Source organism: Nyctereutes procyonoides, unplaced genomic scaffold, assembly GCF_905146905.1.
Source record: "Nyctereutes procyonoides isolate TBG_1078 unplaced genomic scaffold, NYPRO_anot_genome, whole genome shotgun sequence".
Lineage (NCBI taxonomy): Eukaryota > Metazoa > Chordata > Mammalia > Carnivora > Canidae > Nyctereutes > Nyctereutes procyonoides.
Window position 1 is genome coordinate 60,405,687 of NW_026575126.1, and position 24,406 is coordinate 60,430,092.

Here is a 24,406-nt window from a genome sequence, read left to right on the forward strand (position 1 = left end):
TGGGGTTCCAGCCACCTGGCTCCTCCCTACCTCTCCTCCATCTCTCATGTTACATTTCCCCTTGCTAATTCACTTGGCTCTAGCCACACTAACCTTCTTTCTGTTCCTCAAATATGCCAAGCTTATTCTCACCTTAGGCCTCTGCAGTTCTGTCTAGAACACATTTCCTCCAGATTTTCAAATGGCTAATCCTTTCTCATAATTCAAGATTTATTTCCAGTACTATTTCCTCAGAGAGGCCTTCCCTACCCACAATAAAGCAGCCCCCAAGGAGTACCTGGGTGACTCAGTAGGTTAAGCACCTGACTCTTGCTTTCAGCTCAGGTCATGATCTCAGGGTCTCAAGAAGGAGCCTAGCATGTGGCTCCAGCCTCAGCAGGGAGTCTGTTTGAGATTCTGTCTCTCCCATTTCCCTCTGCCTCTCCTTCCACCCCCCCTAAAAAATAAAAATAAAAATAAAACAGGAGAAATAAGCCGCCAACTACAGCCACTCTATTGTATCATCTTGCCCTATTAATTTCTTTTTTTTTGCCCTATTAATTTCTTTATCTGCAATCATCTTGTTGATTTACTTGTTTACATTTTTTACACTCTTAAAAGTTCCATAGCAGCCAAGATTTTTGTCTGTTTTGTTCACTACTGCATCGCCAATACCTAGAATGGTGCCAGGCACATAGCAGGGCCCACACAACCGAAGTGGGTATTGGAGATCTTGAGTGTAAGTATCCAGGCACTTACCCCTTTTCCTTGCTCTGAGGAAAAGCAAAAATTTTGAACCAGATGTAATCCCAACATCCGAATTATGCCCTGGCCTCTGAAGACTGAGACTCAAGTTTGAGTCCTGGCTCTGCCACCAATTTCCTCATGTAATTTTTATTTCTGAAAGATAATTTGGTGCAAAAGAAAGAGCATGAGCGTTGGAATCTTTGACTTACCAGCTTTGTGACTTTGAGCAAATTACTTAAATTCTTTAAGCTTTGATTCATTTGTCAGTGGGAGACAATATTATTGATCCCAACAGGGCTGTTATAAAGAGACATAAGGATCACAAGCACTTACTGAATGTTATTTCTCTTTTCTTTCCTTTCTGAATCTTAGTTGCCCCATTCATAAAATGGGAGAAATGGGTACCTTTTTCAAGAGAAGTGAGAAATACAGATCTTTATACAAAATATCCCATTTTTAAAAAATATTTTATTTATTTATTCATGTGAGACACACAGAGAGAGGCAGAGACAAAGGCAGAGGGATAAGCAGGCCTCCTGTGGGGAATCTGATGTGGGACTCCTGGATCTGGACCTGAGCCAAAGACAGATGCTCAACTACTGAGCCACCCAGGCGTCCCCAAAATATCCCAACTTTTAAATGTGGGAGATTAAAATGTGTAAAAGACCTCTATTTTTTAAAAACTAACTTTTAAAAGTAAAAATATCCTTAGGGTCAAACAGGATACTTCTGTGGACTGATTTGACCTTCTGGATTTGGGCTACTAATTTTCCACTTAGGCTATTTGTTGACAGGGATGCTATCCCATCCCTTACTGTATAACTTAGGCAAATCAGTTTTATCTCCCTCAAGTTCAATGAGCTCATCTGTAAAATGGACCCCCCCACACTTGCGCGGATCAAAGGTAAGGTGTATAAAACGCTTTAGTGTGATGCGCATAGGAAGCGTACCACACAGTAAGTGGTAGCGGTAGCTAGGGTGGCTGTTGATTTGGGAAGTACGTATTCAAGGGGCAAGACACCCCAGAGACAAGGAGGTTGGGAAGGCAAAGCCGGGAAAGAAGGAAAAAATGGGAGAGGAAAAAAGAGGGAAGGGAAGAGGTGAGCAGGCAACAGGGTCCGCCCTCCAGGCGGGGCGCCAGCGAGAGGCCCAGGCTGGGGCGGGAGCGCACGTGGCCTATTTTGGGCGGAGCAGACGCGCCTGGCCGCAGCGGAGACCTCAGAGGCGGCCACAGGAGACGAACCTTGAAGGTAGGTTACAACTGGACTGCGAGGACCTTGGACACCGGGATGGGTCGGCCCGGGGATCCCTGGGAGTTGGGGTACAGCTGAGGGCGCCAGATTCGGGCTCGCCACCCTCCGGGGGCAGTTCTGGCCGGACGCCTGGGTCCTCCGGGCCCCTCCCCCTTAGGGGCGGGGTTAGATGATCTGACCAATGAACGGCCGTTGACGGGGCCCCGCCCCACCCCGCCCCCGGAGCCGCGGCCTCGCCGAGTGCCCAACCGCCCGGCGCCCTGGCCAGGGGCTGTGGGAGCGCGGAATCTGCGGCTGGTGAGTGCGCGCCCCCCAGAGTCTCCGGCCGGATCCCGCCCCCAGCCCGTGCCCTAGAGCTCAGGACCGCTGGCCCAGGCGCCGGGGAGTGACTCAGCGCGGGGAGGGTGGCGACTTGCTGGGGCTGGAGATTCGAACTGTTCAGGGCCTTGAATGCCGGGATGAGTGGAGAGAACGAGTGCCTTAGGAGCTGGTCCTGCGGCTGGGCTGGGGTGAGGGAAGAGGGCAGGGCAGGGCGGGAAAAGCCAAGGTTCCACTGCCTTGCTGGGGTCAGGGCCATGGGGCGGAGGTTAGGGGGTAGATGGGTAGGACGGGGGTGCGAGTCCTGAGCTTTTGACCCAGCACGTCGCCCTAGGACACCAAGATGCCTGGTGAACAGCAGACAGAGGAGGAGGAAGAGGAAGAGATGCAAGAGGAGATGGTGCTGTTGGTGAAGGGTGAGGAAGATGAGGGTGAGGAGAAGTATGAAGTGGTGAAACTCAAGATCCCCATGGACAACAAAGAGGTATGAGTCCCGCACCAGGGGGCCTGGTTATCCTTAAGTCTGGTCAGGTCCTCCTCCCTCAGACAAGCCAGCGATCCAGCCCCTACTTTCCTTTGAATCTGAGACCTAGAATCTCAGGGTTGGTGGCCCATCCTTCTGCCCTACTGCCCATGCTGCCATCATACAGATGTCACACCTACTGTGCCAGCTCTCCTGGGTTTCCGTGGTTCCCCATGGAGCTTGATGTCTAGCGGGATTAGACTGACGAGTAACCACGCAGCTACAATCCCGCGTGATGGGTGCAGGCACAGGAGGTGTGGAAGCCCAGAGCTGGGAACTTAATGCACACTTCCTGGTGGGGGGAGGGGTGGCTAGGTAGGCAACAGCAACAGGAACAGCTGACTCTTAGTGGCATTTGCTCTGCACCAGACACTGTTCTAAGTACTGCAAATCTGTAATATAGATAGTATCTGATCCATTTTACAGGTGAGGAAACAGGCCTGGAAAACTGGACAGTTTGGTGACTGACCCAAGGTCTCAAAGTTAGTAAAGGGATGGCTTAGCTGAGACCAGTGGGGATCTGAGATTTCGAAGGGATTCAATTCATTACTCAGAGGAGTAAGTGGGGCACTGGGAGAAGTGAAGGCAGGTGGTTCAGTCACGCTGTAGCATAGATGAGAGTAGGGTGGTTGGCAGGCTGAGTGGGACCTCTGGGTTTTATCCTGAGGATTTTGAAGTTTTAAAGAAAGGAGTTTTAAGGAGATCTGAATGAGTTAGATTACTCCATTGGCGATCCTAAGTGCCACCAGATCTGTTTCTACTTCCCAGAACTCTATAGAACTCTTAGCCCCAACCAGAGGAGCTGTGAGTCCAACTGGAAGACTCCTGTTGGGCGGGGTTTCTGGGCGCAGGCTGATTTCTTCCTGCGAGGAGCCAGTTCTCTGGGAAAGACAGCTCTGCTGCCCCCTAGTGGGTGTGGTGGGCCCAAGGGGGAGGGGGCTGGCTGCTTTGGCCACCATTCCAGTCAAAATAACTGTTTAGTTCCGTTTTCCTCAGGCCTCCTTGTCCTGTCATCCTAGCTCAGCCTGCCTCTTCTGGCTCAGTGGATCCCCTGATCTCCACCTTTGGCCTATAAGTTAAGAACCCAGACTCCAGGGATGCCTGGCTGGCTCAGTCAGTAGAACATGCAATACGTGATTTTGAGGTTGTGGGTTCCAAACCCATGGTGGGTGTAGAGATTACTTAAAAATATGAAATCCTTAAATACATGAAAAAAAAGCACCCAGACTCCAGAGCTTAGGTGGACTTCCCACCCTAAAACCTTCTAGTTTTGTGACCCTGGGTAAGTTTGTCAACCTCTTTGTGGCTCAGTTTCCTCATTTGTGAAAGGAAAATCTTAACAGCACCTACCTCTTGAGGTTGTGAGGACTAAATGAGTTAGTACTTGTAAAGAGTTAGAACTGTGTCTGGTGCATAATAAACACTATGTAAATATTTGTTGCTGATATTCATTCTTCTCCCTATGGTTCAGAACCTTGCACTAGGTCATCCTTCTGGAGATTTTTCAACTCCTTTTTATCAAAGAACTTTCTGGGCTGAACCCTGGAGCTGGGAATGAATAGGGAAGGCAGCCTGGAGGCCTAGGCAGGTGACTAAGGTCAAACAACTCAAGGCAATGGGGAAGGCTTCATGGAGGTGACTTGACTTGGTCCATGAAGACGTAGTGGTGATTTGGCAAATGGAGAAGGAGAAAGGGCATCCCAGGAGGAGGAATAGCAAACATAGAGACTCAGAAGAGATGAGGCCTGAGAAGTAGGTGGAGCCAGATAGTAAAACGGCTTTGGAAGCCAGCATACGAATTTAGACAGAGCCTCAAATTGGAGGAGGGACATAACTGGGTTTTCTATTTAGAAGAATCATTGGCTACTATGGGGAGACCAGGCCAAGTAAAGTTGATAGCTTGCTCTAAGGTTGTGACAGCAGTGGAGAAAGGATATTTGGGAACCCTGACAGCACTGGCTGGAGGTAAGGATAAGGAGGTAGAGAGTGGGCATAGTGGGCATGTCTATTCATTGAAAGTATGTAGGGCTAGACTCTAAACGGTATTATGTAGCAGTGAAAAGCATTGATTCAAATCCTAACCACCATTTACCAGCCTGGCCTCGGCTTTCTCATCTATAAAGAGGGGTAATGAAAGTTAAGGTCCTCGAATGCCAGTCTGAGAAGTATCATCTGGGTTACTGGGTTTGGGGGTGGAGGTTGGAATTGAGGATTGGACACAGATATCCCATGCACATTTAGCACTGTGCCCACAGCATAGCTCATTAATTTGCTGTGTGGTCTCCCTGAGACTCAGTTTCTATGATATGGTGATTTCAAAAGCTCTTTCCAACACTGACATTCTGTGACTCTTTGTTATCACCTGGTCAGTTATTGTCCAGCATAAGCCTTAATAATGTCGCACTCAGGGGTGAAATATCCTCTCACTGCTTATCAAAATCCAGTCCATCTTTAATGAATAGGAAAGATTTTCATTTTTTTTAAATTTTTATTTATTTATGATAGTCACACACAGAGAGAGAGAGAGAGAGGCAGAGACACAGGCAGAGGGAGAAGCAGGCTCCATGCACTGGGAGCCCAACGTGGGATTCGATCCCGGGTCTCCAGGATCACGCCCTGGGCCAAAGGCAGGCGCCAAACCACTGCGCCACCCAGGGATCCCCTAGAAAAGATTTTCTCAGAGGGCTCTATGCACATCCAATCCTGTCTCTTTGCTTAAAACCTTGAGTGGTTTCCTGTTCCTTCAGGATAAAGTCTCAGGTCCTAAGCCTGGCATTCAAAGCTCCTGACGATCCCACCTCATGTCCTGTCTTATCTCTAATCACTCAGTACCTATCCCATGCCCTGACTTCAAACACACTCGACCGTTTCTCTCATCTCTTAAGACTTTGCCCATGTGGTCTCTCAGCCTGTAAAACCCTCTTCACCTTTTCCCCTTGCTTTCTCCAGGAGTAGCTCTTGTCTCTTCTAGATCAGGTTTCTTAACTTTTTTTTTTTTTTTAGGTTTCTTAACTTTTAACATGCATAATACAAATCACCTGGTGATCTTGTTAAAATGAAGATTTTAATTCTGCAGGTCTGGGGTGGACCTTGAGATTCTGCATTTCTAATACGTTCCTAATGACACTGATGTTGCTGATCTATAGGCCACAATTCCTGTCTCTAGGAACAAGAGAATGGGGTCATTATTTTATACTTCGTACTGAAAAGAGGGGAGATTCTAACTGCTAAAAAAGACTAGGGGAGGGAGACAAGCTGTATAGGTTATCTCAAACTTGTCAATGAGATAGAATTGCATCATGGATAAGAGAATAGCTATTTTGGACAAGGAAAGACTTTCAGTTCAAACCCTGCCACTGCCATTGATGAGCTGTAGGGCCTTGGGTAATCACTTTACTGCTGAGTCTTATTTCCTTGTTCAAAAATTGAGCAGGTGGTACCTAACCCAATGGGTTGTGAGAGTTTAAAATGAGAACATGGGAAAAAAGCACTTAGAGCAGTTCTTGGCATATAGAGAATCCTCAGTGAATGGTAGCTATTGCTTTTTTTTTTTCAAGATTTTATTTATTTATAAATAATAATAAAGTGTTTCTCTGTGTGAGAGACACACAGAGAGAGAGAGGCAGAAACATAGGCAGGGGGGAGAAGTAGACTCCATGCAGGGAGCCCGATGTGGAACTCGATTCTGGGATTGTGGTATCACAATCTGAGCCAAAGGCAGACGCTCAACCACTGAGCCACCCAGGTGTCCCGTAGCTATTGTTCTTATTTAGGAAAGTAATGGCTGGGGGAAACAGATATGTTTGCCTGATTTAAAAAATATATATTTAAGCAGGAAGACAAAATCACAAACTTCAAATAACTTGGATTTTCCTATTATTACATTGATTGTATATTCATAGTACCCTCTTGTTATGGTCCAAAAACCATTCTAACATTTAAGTTTACCTGTTGTAGAATTTAAGATATGGAAGGGCCTTTAATGATCAACTGACTTGGTATTTGCCAGGCTTCAATGACATGTATATCAATCACTTGTTGTGCTCATCTATTTTTTTTTAAAGATTTTATTTATTCATTCATGAGAGATACAGAGAGAGGGGCAGCGATATAGGCAGAGGGAGAAGCAGGCTCCTTGCAGGGAGCCCGATGTGGGACTTGATCCCTGGACCCTTGGATCACTCCCTGAGCCGAAGACAGACACTCAACTGCTGAGCCATCCAGGCATCCCTGTGCTCATCTATTTACTGCTTTTCTTTTATTTTAAAGATTTTATTTATTTATTCACGAGAGGCAGAGACATAGGCAGAGGGAGAAGCAGGTTCCCTGTGAGGAGCTTGATGCAGGACTCGATCCCAGGACCCTGGGATCATGACCTGAGCCAAAGGCGGATGCTTGGGCAGCCTGGGTGGCTCAGCGGTTTAGTGCCACCTTCAGGCCCAGGGTGTGATCCTGGAGACCGGGGATAGAGTCCCACATTGGGCTCCCTGCATGGTGCCTGCTTCTCCCTCTGCCTGTGTCTCTGTCTCTCATGAATAAATAAATAAACAAACAAACAAATAAATCTTTAAAAAACAAAAAACACAAGCAGATGCTTAACCACTGAGCCACCCAGGTGCCCCTCTTTACTGCTTTTCTTCAGATAGATTTGCATCGCTTTTTAAAATAAATCTGCCTTCATCTAAATAATAATAATGATGGAATTGTGGATTTTATGTGATCTATTGTTTTTCTTATGTCCATGAAAATAAATACATAATGATTTTAATAGGATAGTTTCCCTACATAATAACCTAGAGTCCTCTTGCATCTTGTGGTGTGCATGCTCAAGTTGGAAAATTTTGATCTCACATAGCCTTCCTTGGGACAGTGAAACAGGAGAAGGGAGTGACTTGCCTGGGGTCTTAATGAGCTAGACCCTGCCTGTCTTACCAAGATTTTTCCGGGAGGGTTACTGGCTGGCTCAGTTGGTAGAACATGCAACTCTTGATCTCAGGGTAATGTGTTTGAGTCCCATATTCAATGTAGAGATTACTAAAAAACAAAACAAAACAAAAAATTTTCCTGGGGCATCCAAGGCCCCTCATCCTGAAGTTGGAGATACTAAGGCTACTCACATGAATAATTCCTTTCTCATAAATCAGTGAACCCAGCATATGGAAGCCCTCAGGCTCATCCAAATCATCTTACATAAGGGTGCCAAAGAAAAATGGGCCAGAAGAATGAAAATATAATGAGAAAAAGTCTCTCTACAATGGCTGATGTGTCCAAATAAACCCAACAGATGTCAAAACCCAGGCAAGATTGGAAAGTATGACTTTGAAATCAGACTGTTGCCAAACCTGTTGTGGGGAGTTTTTCTTTCTTTTCTTTTTTTTTTAAGATTTTTATTTATTTATCCATGAGAGACACACAGAGAGAGGCAGAGACACAGGCAGAGGGAGAAGCAGGCTCCATGCAGGGAGCCCGATGTGGGACTTGATCCCAGGACCCCAGGATCATGCCCCCGGCTGAAGGCAGACACTCAACCACTGAGCCACTCAGGCACCCCTGCTGTGGGGAGTTTCTTGTTTTAAAGTATCAAGTTGTAATTTAACCTTGAATCCCTCTTGGAGAGTATCAAGGACTTGGAGTCCAGCCTTTGTCACATCTTGCCTGTGCTAGTGTGGGGAAGCAGTGTAGTCTAATCGTTAAAGGAGAGTGCTCTAGGGATCCCTGGGTGGCGCAGCGATTTGGCACCTGCCCTTGGCCCAGGGCGCGATCCTGGAGACCCGGGATCGAATCCCACATGGGGCTCCCGGTGCATGGAGCCTGCTTCTCCCTCTGCCTGTGTCTCTGCCTCTCTCTCTGTCTCTCTCTCTCTCTCTCTCTCTGTGACTATCATAAATAAATAAAAATTAAAAAAAAATTAAAAAAATTAAAAAAAAAATAAAGGAGAGTGCTCTAGAGTCAGTCCTGACACCCCTTGGCTTTGTGAATCTCACCTCACTGAGCCTCTGTTTCTCAGCTATCAAAAGATACCCAATTCAAGGGGGGTGACAGGAGCTTCAGTACGAGAGTATACATAAGATAGCACTGTCAAAGCTTACGCTATAACGTTACCACTGTTATCGCCAGAATTCCCCTGGCTGGTCACTAATATCCCAAACGGCCTTATTTTTCAGTTTCTTAAAGATTTTATTTATTTTTTCATGAGAGACAGAGAGAGAGAGAGGCAGAGACATAGGCAGAGGGAGAAGCAGGCTCCATGCAGGAGGCCTGACATGGGACTCGATCCTGGGACTCCAAGATCACACTCTGGGCTGAAGGCAGGTGCCAAACTGCTGAGCCACCCAGGGATCCCCTTTACAACGGTTCTCAAAGGACTTGAAGTTGTAAAAAAAAAAAAAAAAAAAAAGGACTTGAAGTTGTCCTCCTTGCAACTTAAGAGCCTTAGTGTCCTTGTCACTCACCCTGTAACAGTTTCCTTATCTAGATGAGAATAGTAATAACTCTTTGTGGAGATTGAATATGGGGAGAAGGTAACACTTTCTTGTCCTTAATGTGTGCCAAATATTTGATTTGGTCATGAATTAATATACCTGTCTGGTTCATGGTAGGTGTTCACTATCACTTTTGCTGGGATGAGCATTCTCTTTTCTAAGAAGGGAGCAAGGTGCCCCCAATATTCCTCTTCACTCTTCCCTTAGTAAAAATGTTTCCTCTTCCCTTGCCTCTTACAAAGCATTTTTTTTTTTTTTTTTAAATCTCTAGAGGCTCAGGCCTCATGAAACCAGCTCGTTTTCAAAACTTTCCATTTCAGGCCTTGCTTTCTTCACAACTTAAAAAATGATAGGTGTTTGCTCTGAAAAGTTTATCAAAGAGCCTGGACTTGGTCCCAGCCTGGCTTCTAAGACATCATGCCCTCCTTGATCTCCTGCCTCACTGACTGCTCCTGCCAGTCTTTGCTGGTTATTCATCTTGTTGCTCCATGTTCTCTCTGCCCATTCCTGGGGTGATCTCATCTGGACTCAGCCTGAAAAACCATCAATAGGCTGATAGCTTCCCAATAAACATCTCCAAGCATAGGCCTCTTGCAGCTCCAGATGTGTCAAGGAGAACTGCAGTTATGCTCTGAAACAAATTTCAACTACCACCTTGCTTCCCCAATGCCTTCATTGCTACAGATGGCCACTCCACCTTTGTTTTTTTTTTTTTAATTTTTTTTTAAATTTTTATTTATTTATGATAGTCACAGAGAGAGAGAGAGAGAGAGAGGCGCAGAGACATAGGTAGAGGGAGAAGCAGGCTCCATGCACCGGGAGCCCGATGTAGGATTCGATCCTGGGTCTCCAGGATCGCGCCCTGGGCCAAAGGCAGGCGCCAAACCGCTGAGCCACCCAGGGATCCCGCCACTCCACCTTTGTAATGGCCAAACTCAAAAAAATCCTTGGTCATTTGGACTCCCTCTATTTCATTACACTTCATATCCAATCTATTATTAAATCTGTTTCTCAAATTGCAAAATACTTCCAGAAGCCGACCACCTTCACTTTCCACCTGTAACCTGGGTCTGAGCCACTGTCTTCTCTTCAGAGATGGCTGCAGTACTGTAGCCTCCTCACTGGGTTCCTGCTTCTGTCCTCTTCTCTCCTTTCTGTTCTCAACCCCAGCAACCTGAGGGTGACTTTGAAAATGAGTCTGATCTGTTCCGCTCCCTGCTCCAAACCATCTGACATCTCTGTTGGTTCCCCGTCTCACTCATATTACTTGGCCCTAAGCTAAGCGATCTGCTCCAAGACCACCCCATCCATCACTCTTCCCCTCAAGCATTCTGCCTGAGGCACTTTTTTGGTGCCATTCCTGGAACTCAAAGGGCAAACTCCCCGCAGGGCCATGTGGTTCCCTCTGTAGCCTGCTCTCTCACGTCCTTTAGGTGTTTGCTCACGTTATCAGTAAGATTTAACAATCCTATTTAAATTTGCAGCACCCCCTCCCCGCCCCAATACTAGCACTCTATCAATTTTTCCTGAAGCAGGATTTTTTTTTAAGATTTTATTTATTTATTCATGAGAGAGAGAGAGAGAGAGAGGCAGAGACACAGGCAGAGGGAGAAGCAGGCTCCACACAGGGAGCCCGATGCGGGACTCGATTCCGAGTCTCCAGGATCCGGCCCTGGGCTGAAGGCGGCGCCAAACCGCTGAGCCACCCGGGCTGCCCAGGATTTTTTTTTTTTTTTTTTAACTTAATGTTGAATCCCCAGTGCCTACAGAGTCCAGCACAAAGTACACGCTCAATGAGTGAGTATATGCCCAATTGATAACGAATAGCTAGGAAGACACTGGGCCTTGTCTTAGACGCCTAATACGTGCGTTAACATACTCTCGTTTAAAGCGCACGGCCGCCTTTGCTCTTACAACGGGGACCGAGGGGCTGCAGCTTGCGGACACCCAGGCCTCCGCCCCCGCGCGCGGCCCTCAGGACTGACGTGTCCCTCCTCCCCTCTCCCCGCAGGTCCAGAAGGAGGCGCCCGCGCCGTCTGCCGACCCGGCGCGCCCGCACGCGTGCCCGGACTGCGGCCGCGCCTTCGCGCGCCGCTCCACGCTGGCCAAGCACGCACGCACGCACACGGGCGAGCGGCCCTTCGCGTGCACCGAGTGCGGTCGGCGCTTCTCGCAGAAGTCGGCGCTGACCAAACACGGCCGCACGCACACGGGCGAGCGGCCCTACGAGTGTCCCGAGTGCGACAAGCGCTTCTCGGCCGCCTCGAACCTGCGGCAGCACCGGCGGCGCCACACGGGCGAGAAGCCGTACGCATGCGCGCACTGCGGCCGCCGCTTCGCGCAGAGCTCCAACTACGCACAGCACCTGCGCGTGCACACGGGCGAGAAGCCGTACGCGTGCCCGGACTGCGGACGCGCCTTCGGCGGCAGCTCGTGCCTGGCGCGCCACCGACGCACGCACACGGGCGAGAGGCCGTACGCATGCGCCGACTGCGGCACGCGCTTCGCGCAGAGTTCGGCGCTGGCCAAGCACCGACGCGTGCACACGGGGGAGAAGCCGCACCGCTGCGCCGTGTGCGGCCGCCGCTTCGGCCACCGCTCCAACCTGGCGGAGCATGCGCGCACGCACACGGGCGAGCGGCCCTACCCGTGCTCCGAGTGCGGCCGGCGCTTCCGCCTCAGTTCGCATTTCATCCGCCACCGTCGCGCGCACATGCGGCGCCGTCTCTATATCTGCGCCGGCTGCGGCCGGGACTTCAAGCTACCGCCTGGCTCCACGGCCACCACTGCCACCGAGCGCTGCCCAGACTGCGAGGGCAGCTGAGCCGCCGTTCTTGTCGCCGCGGGGCCACAAGCGTCCGGCTGGGGTGGGGGATTGGCGTGCACGCTGGGACCCCCATCTGGGCCTGCGTTAACCTGGCCCTCCTGGCCCTCCATCCCCGCCTGGGAAAGGGTGGGATGGCAGGCCTGGCTGCCTTGGAACTAGGAGGCAGGGAGAATCCCCTAACTGGGAACCCTGGAAACAGTACCCACTCCCTGCTCACTACAATCCCTTGACCCGTGTTAGTGAATAAAGTATTATATCTTCGCCCCACCCGTGCCTGTGAATAAGGTGGGGGGAAAGGTGGCGTTTTACCCAGGCTTAAGTGACTTAAATGAGTTATGGAGCCCAGCGGGGCTGTGGGCCCAAAAGAGTTCCCTGAACTAGCTTTATGTTTGGGGAGTACCCATAACTTCAGGTCTGGAAGGGTGCACAAATAGCACGTTTGGATCAGTCACCCTTTTGTTTGGTGAGCAGGCATAAACTTCAGTCAGTCTACGAGAGATGGGCTGGCTTCAGTTCCTAGCTTGGAGGACTGCGGGTGGTGTTAGAGAGGAGGGCACAGGATGAGAACAGGATAGGCACTGAAGCAGCGGTAATTATGTCCCAATCTGGACACGTCGGGTGTGAGGTAAAGGAGGAGGGGGTCAGAGGTGATTGGAAATAATAGGTTGGGGATATCAGGTCTGGAGTGCAGGATACCATCTCTAGAAGAGAGTACTCAAGAAACCGCAGCCACAAGTGGAAAGAAAACTGTCTTTTCTGGGAAATCTAGAGTGTCTCATGGAGGGAGTGGTCAGCTCTGTTAGATGCCGTATCTGTAGCTCAGGGAAAGTGGGGAGAGGAGTGGGCTAGAGTATAAATAGGAGAATAAAGAAGTAGAGTGGATGGGTGTTGACAACCTATTTTAAGAGGCTTGGCTGTGAAAAGCAAGAGGGAAATGGCTGGAGGTTTGTTGGGTTTGTTTTGTCTGTAGGGAATAAAATCTTTAATGCTTTATATATGCTGGTGGCAGGGCTGATAGGAAGAGAAGTTGGTTATACAGAGGGAGGAGAGAACTCATCAAGGAAAGGATATATGATAAAAGATCAGCAAGGATAAGGTTCCTGCTTTCACTAGCAGGAAGAGGAAAGGTAGGTTTGGGAATACAGAGCTGAAACAGTTCTAATCCAGATTGTGTTTTACCTGGGAAGAGGTCATTCGTAAAAGGAATGAGACCAGTTAAAAGGAATGCCTCATTTTACTTACATGGAAATAGGCTCATTAGGGGTGGGAAAAGTAGTTTAAAGGTTTTTCCCCCAGCATTACTCCATTCTGTGAGGAAGGCAGGCCATGGGTATCCCAGAAAGGGAGTAATGTGCCTGAGGTCTCACGAGTAAATCATATACACGCAACGTTATCTTTTAGATGTACAAGTGGAAGTTGGCCTTGGGAGGACAGGGGAGGAGGCAAGAGGTCCTCTTCAAGAGGAGAGGAATCTCTGTTCTCCACCTTAGACACTTGACTCCAATTTGTCATGGGGGCCCAGAGAGAGGGGCATTAGGTGCTCACAGGGTTGGGATCCTGATAGATGAGGATGGGTTTTAGGCCCAGGACCCTTTTAATTGTTGACATTTCCTGCTCTGGGCCCCTGAAAGTTTTCAGTTGAAAAAGCAAACAGCTAAGTACAAACTTAGGAAGTCCCTACTACATACCAGGCACTGTTCTTTTTTTTTCCCCCAGGCACTGTTCTAAACATTCTACTTAAAGATAACTTACTTAAACCTTACAACCCTATAAGGTAGATACTGTTTTCATTTTAGATGAGGAAGGCAAGGCACAGATAAATGTAGTTTGATGAATATCATCCAGCTTGTAAGTATCATAGGTGGCACGTGAACCTGAAGAGTCTAGCCCCAGAACCTGGGCCCTTAACTAACACTACATATACCCGCCAGTCCCCTTTAGATGCCCGGAAGAGGGGGTGCCTCAGTTGGTTAAACATCTTTCTTTGGCTCAGGTCATGATCCCAGGGTCCTGGGATAGAGCCCCACACCAGGCTCCCTGCTCAGCGGGGAGTTGGCTTCTCCCTCTGCCCCTCCCCCTGCTTGTGCTTGCTCTCTCTCTCTTGCTCATTCTCTTTCAAATAAATAAAATCTAAAAATAAAAAATTTTAGATGCCCAGAAGGGGTAAGGGAATTGCATGACATCAGACAGGGACCTTGCTAGAAATCAGATCTCTCTGCCCTCTAGGTGGGAGGTACCTAGAGAAACATGGGAGCTGGGCTCGGAAGCATCCCTGGTGCCCTTCTCTAGTACCTGCTGAAATAGAGCCTCCCTAGTCACTCCAGGAAGAATCCAGAAGTTGCTAACCAAAACTTTTATTGAGAGCAAAAATACCAGGAGGCTGTCTTCTGGAGGTTCTTGGGCCTCAGACCTTAGGAAGTAGGGCCCCTAAACCCATGCTCTGTTAGAAAAGGACTAGAACAAAGTTCCACAGCCAGGCCACTTTCTGTTTCTCAGATGCCATGCTGAGTTGCAAGTCCTGTGCCCATATTTCTAGGTTGAGGCCTCGCCTGTGGACTCACAGTCAAGGTTTGCAGGCCCCACAGCTTGGCTTTCACAGGTGGCCCCATGGGGCAAGTCTGTATACTTGAGGGCAGAGCCACGGGACAGATGTGCTGGGTAGCGCCGGCGGTTGAGGTCCATCTTGGAAAGCACTGCTTGGGGCAGGTCCACATGGCAGCGGGCTGCTAGTGCTACCAGGTAGATGAGGACGTCACTAAGTTCCTCTTGAAGGGCTGCCCGTTCCCTGGGGGACCAGGCTTGGGGGCCAGGCTCCTCATCAGGCTTCCACTGACTGGAGGCAGAACACAGAGATAGGCACAAACACAGATGCTAGCTAAGACGATGGGCCCCACATTTCTCAGGAGCACCCCAGTCCTTACAGCAGTGAACTCCCATCTCTCAGGAATTTCCTTCAAGGGCAACTCAACCATCTGGGCCTTAGGCAGATGACTCATCCAGGCCTCTGTGTCCCAACCTGAGCCAAGGAGTGGGTAAGAAAACATCTCATTTGTTAAGACCCGATTCTACTTCTCTCCAGCTGAGCCACTGCTACTTCAGACTAATCCCCAGACTTGGACAACTGTGAAAGCTTGCTAACTCATCTTCAACTCTTGCTCAGTACCATCTTTTAAACCCACAAATTACACTTTGTCCCTGCACTGCTAGAATTCAGCTGTACTTGGAATAAAATCCAAACCGCTGACCATGCCCTTCAGGTCCTGCGTGAGTTGTCTCCTGCCTCTTCCAAAGTCATTATCCACCCCTCTCTTCTCTCTCTCCACCTAAAGCCACTCTGGCTTGTTCTGTCTGGCAAACAGCCCGAACTGTCAGAGGGCCTTTGCACTTAGCTGCTCCCTCTGCTTTAAATGCTCTTCTAGAGGCACCTGGGTGGCTCAGTGGTTGAGCATCTACCTTCGGCTCAGGGCATGATACGGGGATCCTGGGATCGAGTCCTACATCAGGCTCCCTGCAGGGAGCCAGCTTCTCCCTCTGCCTATGTCTCTGCCTCTCTCATGAATAGATACAGTCTTTAAAATAAATGAATGAATGAATGAGTGAATGTTCTTCTCATTGCTTCCCCCATCTTCCTATGGCTGCTCCTTCCTATATTCAGGTCTCAGCACAGATGTCCCCTCCTCAAGAAAAGCCTTCTCCTTCTGTTACTTTCTTTCTCATCACCTTGTGTTATTTTCCTGATAGAACTCATTGCAATTCCTGATCTTTTAAAATTAGTTTAAGGCCGGCCAGGTGGCTCAGTTGGTGAAGTGTCCAGCTCTTGATTTCAGCTCAGGTCATGATCTCAGGGCTGTGAGATCAAGCCCCAATGATTGAGCCCCAAGGCGAGCTTCCTGCTCAGCAGAGTCTGCTGGAGATTCTCTCCCTCTCCCTTCGCCTCTCCCCCTGCTCTTTCCCTCAAATAAATGAATCTTAAAAAAAAAAATATATATATATATATATATATATATATATATAATTAGTTTATTTATTGTTAGTCTCCTTGCACTTTGAAGTCAGGAACCATGTCTTTTTCTTTTTTCAAAGATTCTACTTTTAAGTCATCTCTACACCCAACATAGGGCTCAAACACAACTGTGGGATCAAGAGTCTCACCCTTTGGGTAGCCTGGGTGGCTCAGCAGTTTAGCGCCACCTTCAGCTCAGGGTGTAATCCTGGAGACCTGGGCTGGAGTCCCATGTGGGGCTCCCTGCGTGGAGCCTGTTTCTCTGCCTCTCCCTCTCTATCATGAATAAATAAGTAAAATCTTAAAAAAAAAAAAAAAAGTCTCATGCTTCACAGACTGGGCTGGCGGGGTGCCCCAGAAACTATGTGTATCTTGTTCAAGGCTTAATTCTTTTTTTTTAAGATTTTATTTATTCATGAGAAACAGAGACAGAGAGAGAGAGAGAGGCAGAGACACAGGGAGAGGGAGAAGCAAGCTCCACGCAGGGAGCCCGACATGGGACTTGATCCCAGGTCTTCAGGATTACGCCCTGGGCTGAAGGTGGGGTAAACCGCTGAGCCACCCAGGCTGCCCTCAAGGCTTAATTCTAGAAGACCTAGCCCACAGCTGATGTTCATATGAATGAATGGCTTGCCCTCACACACATTTCTCCATCCCCAAACTGAGTGCCCTGGTTTAGGCCTAACCATGTCTTGCCTGATCGGTACTGGCCTCCATTGGTCTCCCCTGCCCCAGTTTTCTTGGTGACCCAATCCACCCTGCAGGCACAGTGATCTTTCTAGCACTCAAATCTGGTCAGGTCTTCTGTCCAAACTCCATCACTTCTTAAGTCCAGCTCTGTCACTCTGGGTCCCTATTGCCACCCTCTCTTCCACAGCCCCATCACTCATTCTGTAGATACCTACTTCCTATTGTGCATCAGGCACGTGGGACACGCTAGACAACAAAACAGATGCAAAAGCCTTGCTTTCCCTTGAAAGGCTTACCCTGAAGGAGTCTCAGAATCTCTCTGAATTTAACTTGCCCTTGCCCACTTGACTACCTTTGCAAATGGTTCTCAGGTCTGGAATGCCACCAGGTCTTCCAAAGAATATCTTCCTGTCCACCCCAGAGGCTGCCACCATACCTTACTTAAGACTTGGACCTGCCTTGCTGTTTTCACACCTTTCTTTCCCAGGCGACTAGATGCCCCAAGAGGGCAGGGACAGGGGAGTCATCTTTATACCCAGGAACAGAGCCCAGTATGGATATTTCATGAGCAGATAAATGTTCCCCTCCCCCATAACACACAGACTCTTCCAAAAAAACTTCCATCTACTCACAAGAGCTCTGCTAGCTCCCCCACTTCCCCCACCAAGGCCAGCAGGAGGTTCCGAGGCTGGTGGAATTGGCCCCAGTCTCGTTCAGCAGCAAACTCAGCATGCAGGCGGCGGCTGGAATAGAAGAAAGGGGCCGAAGTCCAGGGGCCAGGGTTAGGGAATGGGAGAGAAGACGCAGAGCCCTGAGGGCATCTCAGTGATATGTAATCAAGGCAGAAGTATCAGGGATTCTGCAGTGAATTCCGTGGATGGCCTTAAGCAAATCATTTCTTCTCTTTGGGGCTTGGACTCCTCATCTATAAAGTAGGTGCGCCTTACACAGACCCTCAACTCTATCGAAAGCTCACAATATCCTCTTTTCTATTATTCCACCTCCTACTGCTGCTTCTGCAGTTTCGAACACCTGGAATATTCCTCTCTGCATATCAAGCTCCAGGGGTACTTTCCCAAAGAAGCCCTTGTCGATTTCCTCCAGTAAAAATATCACCCATCTCTCAGCACTGTCTTTGCCCATGTCCTAGCACCCGCTCCTGGAGGGCTGAGGCCGGACAGAAGCAGCATCAGAAGTAGCAGCCCAATTTCCCCCGGGCTGGTTCTACTATTACTCACTGGGCATCACCATTTCCCCTGCCTCTGGGGTGCAGCACTAAGCCCATTTTGCAGATAAGGAGGTTAGATGACTCGCCCGAGATCAGCCAGGCGAGCTAGGACCCCAGCACAGCGGCTAGCCTTCTTCCAGACCACGTGGAAGGGCCCTCCCCAATAGGAGGGAGAAAGGGGAGACCTCCCCAGGTTAGGCAGGGACAGCTTACATGTCCTCGAGTGTGGGCTCCGGGCTGAAGCTGAAGGGGCTGGCAGCAGCAGTGCCGTCTCCCCCCGTGTCCCTACGCGCGTCCCCATTCGCCCGAGACATGTTGCCCGCCACGCACCAGCCGGGACGCACCGGACAACACCGCGCCAAACTCGGAACCCGCCTCTGGGGCCCCCAGCCAATCACAGGCGTTCACGACTGCTTCCCGGGGCGGAGCCGCAGGAAAGACCAATGAGTTAGGTGGAATTTACTGTGAAACCCGCCCCTTGCCCTCCAGCCTTGGATTCTTTAGTCGGGGCCTAGCATCTTAAAGGTACAGGGACCGGATTCTTCGGGGAAGACACAATGGGCCGAGGGCGAAGAGGACGCAGGCGCGTCGCTTCTCTTGGGGACGCCAGATGGCGCCAAAGAGAAAGGACCGGGCAGGGAAGGGGGTGCGGCGCTCCGTGGAAAACCCTAGGAACGGAGGTTGTAAGACAGAGAAGGAAATTTTGTTATAAGGCTACAAGAATGTCTCCAGGATACAGGAGCTAGGGTAGATGTTCTAGGCACTTTACATATTTAATCACCAGCCCTATGAAGTAGGTAGTATCATCGTTATCCCCATTTTCCAGGCAAGGAAACTAAGAGATTGAGTAATTTAACTCAACAGCATATAAAGTAGTAGCCAGGTTTCAGTTCCATGCAATTTGGTTTCAGAATCTGTTTTATTAACCCCTGCACTATATTGCCTCAAATGATAATAAGTACTAAGAACAAAAATTAAACACTGTGAAAAGTGGGGGCAACTTTAGCTTGCATGGCCCAGGGAAGATGGGGTAAACATATTGGTTACCAGCTCTACAGCCTTTACTCCTCCTGCATTCATTCATTTTTAAAGATTTTATTGATTTATTCATGAGAGACACACACAAGCAGAGACATAGGCAGAGGGAGAAGCAAGCTCCCTCTGGGGAGCCTGATGCCAGACTGATCCCAGGACCCAAGGATTATGACGTGAGCCAAAGGCAGATGCTCAACCAAGCCACCCAGGTGCATTTATTTATTTATTTAGTTTTCATTTTAATTCCAGTTAATATACAGTGTTATATGAATTTCAGGTGTACAATATAGTGATTCAACAATTCTATACATCACCCAGTGCTCAAATATATTTCAAATGATTATTTGAAATGATTCTTATAAGACTCATGTGTTATTTCAAATGATTCTTATAAGACTTATGTTTATTTTTTATTTATTTATTTTTAAAGATTTTATTTATTTATTCATGAGAGAGAGAGAGAGAGGCAGAGACACAGGCAGAGGGAGAAGCAGGCTCCATGCCAGGAGCCCAACGTGGGACTCGATCCCGGGACTCCAGGATCGCGCCCTGGGCCAAAGGCAGGCACCAAACCACTGAGCCACCCAGGGATCCCTTCCTTCCTTCCATCCTTCCTTCCTTCCTTCCTTTATTTTATTTATTTTATTTATTTATATTTTTCCTCTTCTGCATTCTTGCACAAGCATTATTTTATTCTGGGGTTCACCCTCCTCTACTTGATTGATCATATGGTCTTATTGCCCTGGCCTGATCAGTTCATGGGTAAGCATATGGCCTAGCTCTTGACAGTAAGAAGTTAGGAAGTCTGTTGGAGTCTTCTGGGAAGAGTTCTCAGTCCTTTTGTTAAAAAACACAGGATGTTTCTACCTTTTGATGTTAGTATGTGAAGGAATCTTTGTGCAGAGAGGTAGACCACAAACTGGGATTGGCAAATAGGAAGATAAAAAGGACCTTGGATCCTTGATAACATTGTTGGGACATTTATTTTTACAAGTTCCAGAAAGGTCCTAATTTAAGACCAGTTACTTAAGAAAGTAAATCCCTTTACTGGTTAAACCACTTTTAACTGGGTTTTCCGTTACTTGTCTTTGAGAAAGTGACATTTAATCTGAGTAAAAATCAAGGGGAACAGAGCTTCCTAGATAAAGGAAGCCCCAATGCTTATAGTAGGAAAGTCTTGGCATGATCTAAAGATAAAAATGGCAGGATAAATAAAAATTAAAAAACAATTTAAAAAATGGTAGGAATGTAGTGAGCAAGAGGGAGAGTGGATGTGGTATTAGGGAGATGACAAGAGGCAAAATCAGATTGATCAACCATGGATTTTATTTTATTTTATTATTATTATTATTATTATTATTATTATTTATTTATTTATTTTATGATAGTCACACACAGAGAGAGAGAGAGAGGCAGAGACATAGGCAGAGGGAGAAGCAGGCTCCATGCACCGGGAGCCCGACGTGGGATTCGATCCCGAGTCTCCAGGATCGCGCCCTGGGCCAAAGGCAGGCGCCAAACCACTGCGCCACCCAGGGATCCCTGGATTTTATTTTATATTTTATTTTGGATTTTAAGTCTTATGGAAACCCTTTAAAGGATTTTGGCAGGGGAGTTATATGATCATGTTTTGTCTTTATGAGTCCTCTGGCTGCTGTGTTAAGAATGAATTGGAGGAGGGCAAGCAGGGAGATGAGTTACTGCAGTTGGCCAAGCAAAAGGTGATATTGACTCTGGGCCAGTTGATGATGAGTGAAGATGGAGAGAAGTACATGTACTGGGGAGATGTTTTTGGAGCTAGATCAATAGGCTTTGATGATTTTGAATCAGAGGTATGGGAGAAAGGGAAGAATCAAGTATGGCTTATAGGTTTTGAGTGTCGTGCAGCCCAGTGGATGTTGATGATACATACTGGGATGAGGAAGATGAGGTGCAGGATTGAACACACATGCAATAGGAATTTGATTTAGAATAAAGCTAACTGAAGCTACATATAAATTTGACAAGTGGATTTATGAGCCTAAGGATTAGAGGAGAGATCAGGGGTAGAGATTTACATTTGGCAGTCTCAGTCATTAGATAGTATTTAAAGTCATGGATTTGGAGAAGAATGCCTACTACAAGAATCTACAGACAAGACTAAGATTTGGGGTACTCTGACACTTAGCAGTTGAGCAAAAGAGAAGAGATGGGTGACATAGTAGGAAAATTGAGAGTGTTGTGTAACAAAGGCTAAGAGAGGAAAGTGTTCCAAAATGAGTGGATGTCTGATTTTTTTAAAAAATATTTTATTTATTTATTCATGAGAGACACAGAGAGGAGAGAGAGAGACAGAGAGAGAGAGAGAGAGAGAGAGAGAGAGAGGCAGAGGGAGAAGCAGAAGAAGCAGGTAGCCTGATGTGGGACTAAGACCCCTCCCGGGTCTCCAAGATCATGCCCTGGGCTGAAGGCAGCGCTAAACCGCTGAGCCATCTGGGCTGTCCTGGACATGTGATTTGGATGCTACTGAACTGTAGGGGTAAGAAGAGAGCAGAGAAGTTGCTGCTGGATTAGGCAACACAGAAGTTGGATATTGGATTTGGTAGAAAAGAGGGAGTCCTGTGGAACTCCTGGGTTTCTGGCTTGAGTAAATGGATGGATAATTTTGCCATTTGCTGACACAAGAAGATCCAGGAGTTGGGGTGGAAGGGAAAATAATGAATTCAGCTTGGGGCATGTTGAGTCCAAGATTGCTCTAGAACATCTAGATGATGGCCCATAGGCAGGTGGACATACAAGCCTGAAGTTCAGAACATTGAGCTGCCTGTGGATCTGGGAACTGAAAGTACCATCTGTAGCACTTACTCTGATGTTTGCTAAGGTTCTCCAGACAAGGATCCAAAGTCTTTTCCTGGAATATGAAACATGGCTTTCTCAGGAGTCCTCTGCATCTTAGATTTTTTTTAAAAGATTGAATTTATTTACTCATGAGAGACACAGAGAGAGGCAGAGACACAGGCAGAGGGAGAAGCAGGCTCCATGCAGGGAGCCCAGTGCAGGACTCAATACTGGGACCCCAGGATCATGACCTGAGCCAAGGGCAGATGCTCAACCACTGAGCCACCCAGGCGTCCCAGCATCTTAGATTTTTGAAGAGTCGGGACAGGACTTCTAGAGCTTACAGATCAGGTGGTCCTTGGTGATTGAGAGGAAGGAGGTCTACCGCCATACCACCCTGAATCTGCCTGATCTCGGAAGCTAAGCAGGGTCGGGCCTGGTTAGTACTTGGATGGGTGACAGGAAGGAGGAGACACTCTGTGTGTGAGTGCCTCTGCCCTTCTCCTAGGAGATCCTAACTGAGCTTATAAGGCTTTTGCCAAGCATCCTGCAGAACATCCCAGTTCTTTGCTCCATGTCATTCTTGGAGAAGCAAGCAAACCCAGCTCCAGCACAGCAGTGTTGGAGAGGTGGGGAAAGCTGTCATGAGGGAAAGGGTACAGACCTGAACATATAATTAGCCCCATGATCTGGACCCCCTCATCCAGATTCTTTCTATACCCCACATCCTTTCACTTTTCTCCATTCTTCTCAGACACATCTTAGCAACACAACCTCCCTGCTTTAATCTGGGCCTCAGTGTGTTTGGTCTTGGCTTTTGGTTCATGCTTGTTATTAGCCTTTTATGAGCCTATCCCCCTAGCGACTGGGTGTTCCAGTGTTTTCAACCGAAGGTGTTTTCTCAGGCTAATAAATGTTTAATGACAGGATGGACAGGCTGAGACAAGCAAACATAAGCATGCATACACCACCCTTCTGCTACGCAAGAGTTTGGCTGCCTTCACCACTGGAGCCAACCATGTGCAACTGGTCCCAGTACGGCTTTTGGGAAACCCTGGAGTGAAAAACGTGGCAGTGATTAGAGAACAAAGTAGCAGACCCATAATCTGGGTGAGTGGTGGTGGGGTAGGAGAACCTGGGCCGCTAAGGTCCCAGACACAATAGAGTATGATGGTAAACTTAGAATTGGGTGATTGAGAACCTATACACTAATGCCCTTAGGAAGATTATTTCTTTTCTCTGTGCCACCATTTTCCTAATGGGGTAATGGGGCTCTGGGCCTAGGTGGCTTCCAAGAAACCTTCATGTGTCTGCTGGGAGAGCTGGGACGATGTGTATTTTGTTTGTATCACAGTGCTGTTCTTAATTGGAGGTAGAGCCATTGACCTTGTTGGTTTTGAAGTGGGGAATGGCAGAAACGATGCTGCTATAATTAGTGGGATTTGTACTTATTAAGTTTTTCAGGGGGAGTTATGACAGAGGCTTTGAGAAATCTCTAGGCTAACTCATTCAGGCCAGGGAGTCCTCATCACCTTTAGAAGTCCTTCCCAGGGTTCCTGGCTGGCTCAATCAGAAGAGCAAGTGACTCCTGATCTCAGGGTCGTGAGTTCAAGCCCCATAGTGGGTGTAGAGCTTACTTTAAAAAAAAAAGAGAGAGGGCAACCCCAGTGGCTTAGCGGTTTAGTGCCACCGTCAGCCCGGGGTGTGATCCTGGAGACCTGGGATTGAGTCCACATTGGGCTCCCCACATGGAGCCTACTTCTCCCTCTGCCTGTGTCCCTGCCCCCCGCCCCCGTCTGATTCATGAGACACACACACACACACACACACACACACACACACAGAGAGAGAGAGAGAGAGAGAGAGAGAGAGAGAGACATAGACAGAGGGAGAAGCAGGCTCCACGCAGGAAGCCTGCCGTGGGACTGGATCCCACGGTGTCCAGGATCAGGCCCTGGGCTGAAGGCAGCGCTAAACCACTGAGCCACCCAGGCTGTCCTAAATAAAATATATATATAAAAAAAAAGAGAGAGCAAGAGAGAAGTCCTTCTGCAACCTGTGTGTGTCCAGCCTTATTTCCCTACACCGATACTGAAATGCAGCCGCCTGAACCCCACTCTCCTCTTCCCTAACTTTGTTCATATCTAGAATGTTCATTCCCTCTTCTCTGCATAGCCAAACCCAAATTCTACTCATTCTGTAGAGCCCTGCTTCAAAGCCACCTCTTCTAGGAAGCCTTCCTAAGCCTCCTCAAAGGAAATAATTGGACCTTCTATAGCACTTCCGTTCTATCCTATATGACATTTATCATTCTTTGTCTTGATTTTGGGGTGATGGGTGTCCCTGTTCTAGATCTCCTTTTAGACTGAGTCTCCTGGAGAACAGAAGCATTGTCAGTATTGTCATGTTTTTGTTTCCCCAGGGCCTGGTGCTTGAATATATCTGATAAATGCTAATTTATAGGAGTATGCCTCATGGGATCCCCTCCAGGTGGGTATTGCTGT

General features: G+C 48.1%; 2 protein-coding genes across 5 annotated transcripts; one reads left to right on the plus strand and one right to left on the minus strand.

Moving 5' to 3' along the window:
- The first annotated feature begins 1,436 nt into the window (after window positions 1–1,436).
- On the plus strand, window positions 1,437–12,443 carry ZNF771 (zinc finger protein 771). Of its 4 annotated transcripts, none has more exons than XM_055339278.1 (3): window positions 1,437–1,976; window positions 2,632–2,781; window positions 11,314–12,443. In XM_055339278.1, exons 2-3 carry the CDS (start codon window positions 2,641–2,643, stop codon window positions 12,124–12,126), a joined length of 954 nt encoding a protein of 317 aa, XP_055195253.1. In that variant the 5' UTR covers window positions 1,437–1,976; window positions 2,632–2,640; the 3' UTR covers window positions 12,127–12,443. The 4 variants fall into 4 exon arrangements, with proteins under 4 accessions (XP_055195253.1, XP_055195255.1, XP_055195254.1 ...); XM_055339280.1 differs by having other exon boundaries at window positions 1,911–1,976; window positions 2,619–2,781; XM_055339279.1 differs by lacking the exon at window positions 1,437–1,976 and adding an exon at window positions 2,205–2,276.
- A 2,008-nt stretch (window positions 12,444–14,451) lies between these two features.
- Window positions 14,452–18,408, minus strand: DCTPP1 (dCTP pyrophosphatase 1). The gene is made up of 3 exons (XM_055340362.1): window positions 18,264–18,408; window positions 17,455–17,565; window positions 14,452–14,962 (listed from the first exon to the last, which is right to left on the minus strand). The coding sequence occupies exons 1-3, from the start codon at window positions 18,362–18,364 to the stop codon at window positions 14,662–14,664; spliced, it is 513 nt and encodes a 170-aa protein (XP_055196337.1). The 5' UTR covers window positions 18,365–18,408; the 3' UTR covers window positions 14,452–14,661.
- Between the last annotated feature and the right edge of the window lie 5,998 nt (window positions 18,409–24,406).

Excerpts from the sequence above, each read along its gene's own strand:
- ZNF771 (XM_055339277.1), top strand. The coding sequence starts at position 2,438 with ATGAGTGGAGAGAACGAGTGCCTTAGGAGCTGGTCCTGCGGCTGGGCT. Across the intron at positions 2,489-2,631 it reads GGTCCTGCGGCTGGGCTGGG|GACACCAAGATGCCTGGTGA; the intron begins GTGAGGGAAGAG and ends ACGTCGCCCTAG. Across the intron at positions 2,782-11,313 it reads TCCCCATGGACAACAAAGAG|GTCCAGAAGGAGGCGCCCGC; the intron begins GTATGAGTCCCG and ends CTCTCCCCGCAG.
- DCTPP1 (XM_055340362.1), bottom strand. The coding sequence starts at position 18,364 with ATGTCTCGGGCGAATGGGGACGCGCGTAGGGACACGGGGGGAGACGGC. Across the intron at positions 17,566-18,263 it reads GAGCCCACACTCGAGGACAT|CCGCCGCCTGCATGCTGAGT; the intron begins GTAAGCTGTCCC and ends CTTCTATTCCAG. Across the intron at positions 14,963-17,454 it reads GGGGAGCTAGCAGAGCTCTT|TCAGTGGAAGCCTGATGAGG; the intron begins GTGAGTAGATGG and ends TTCTGCCTCCAG.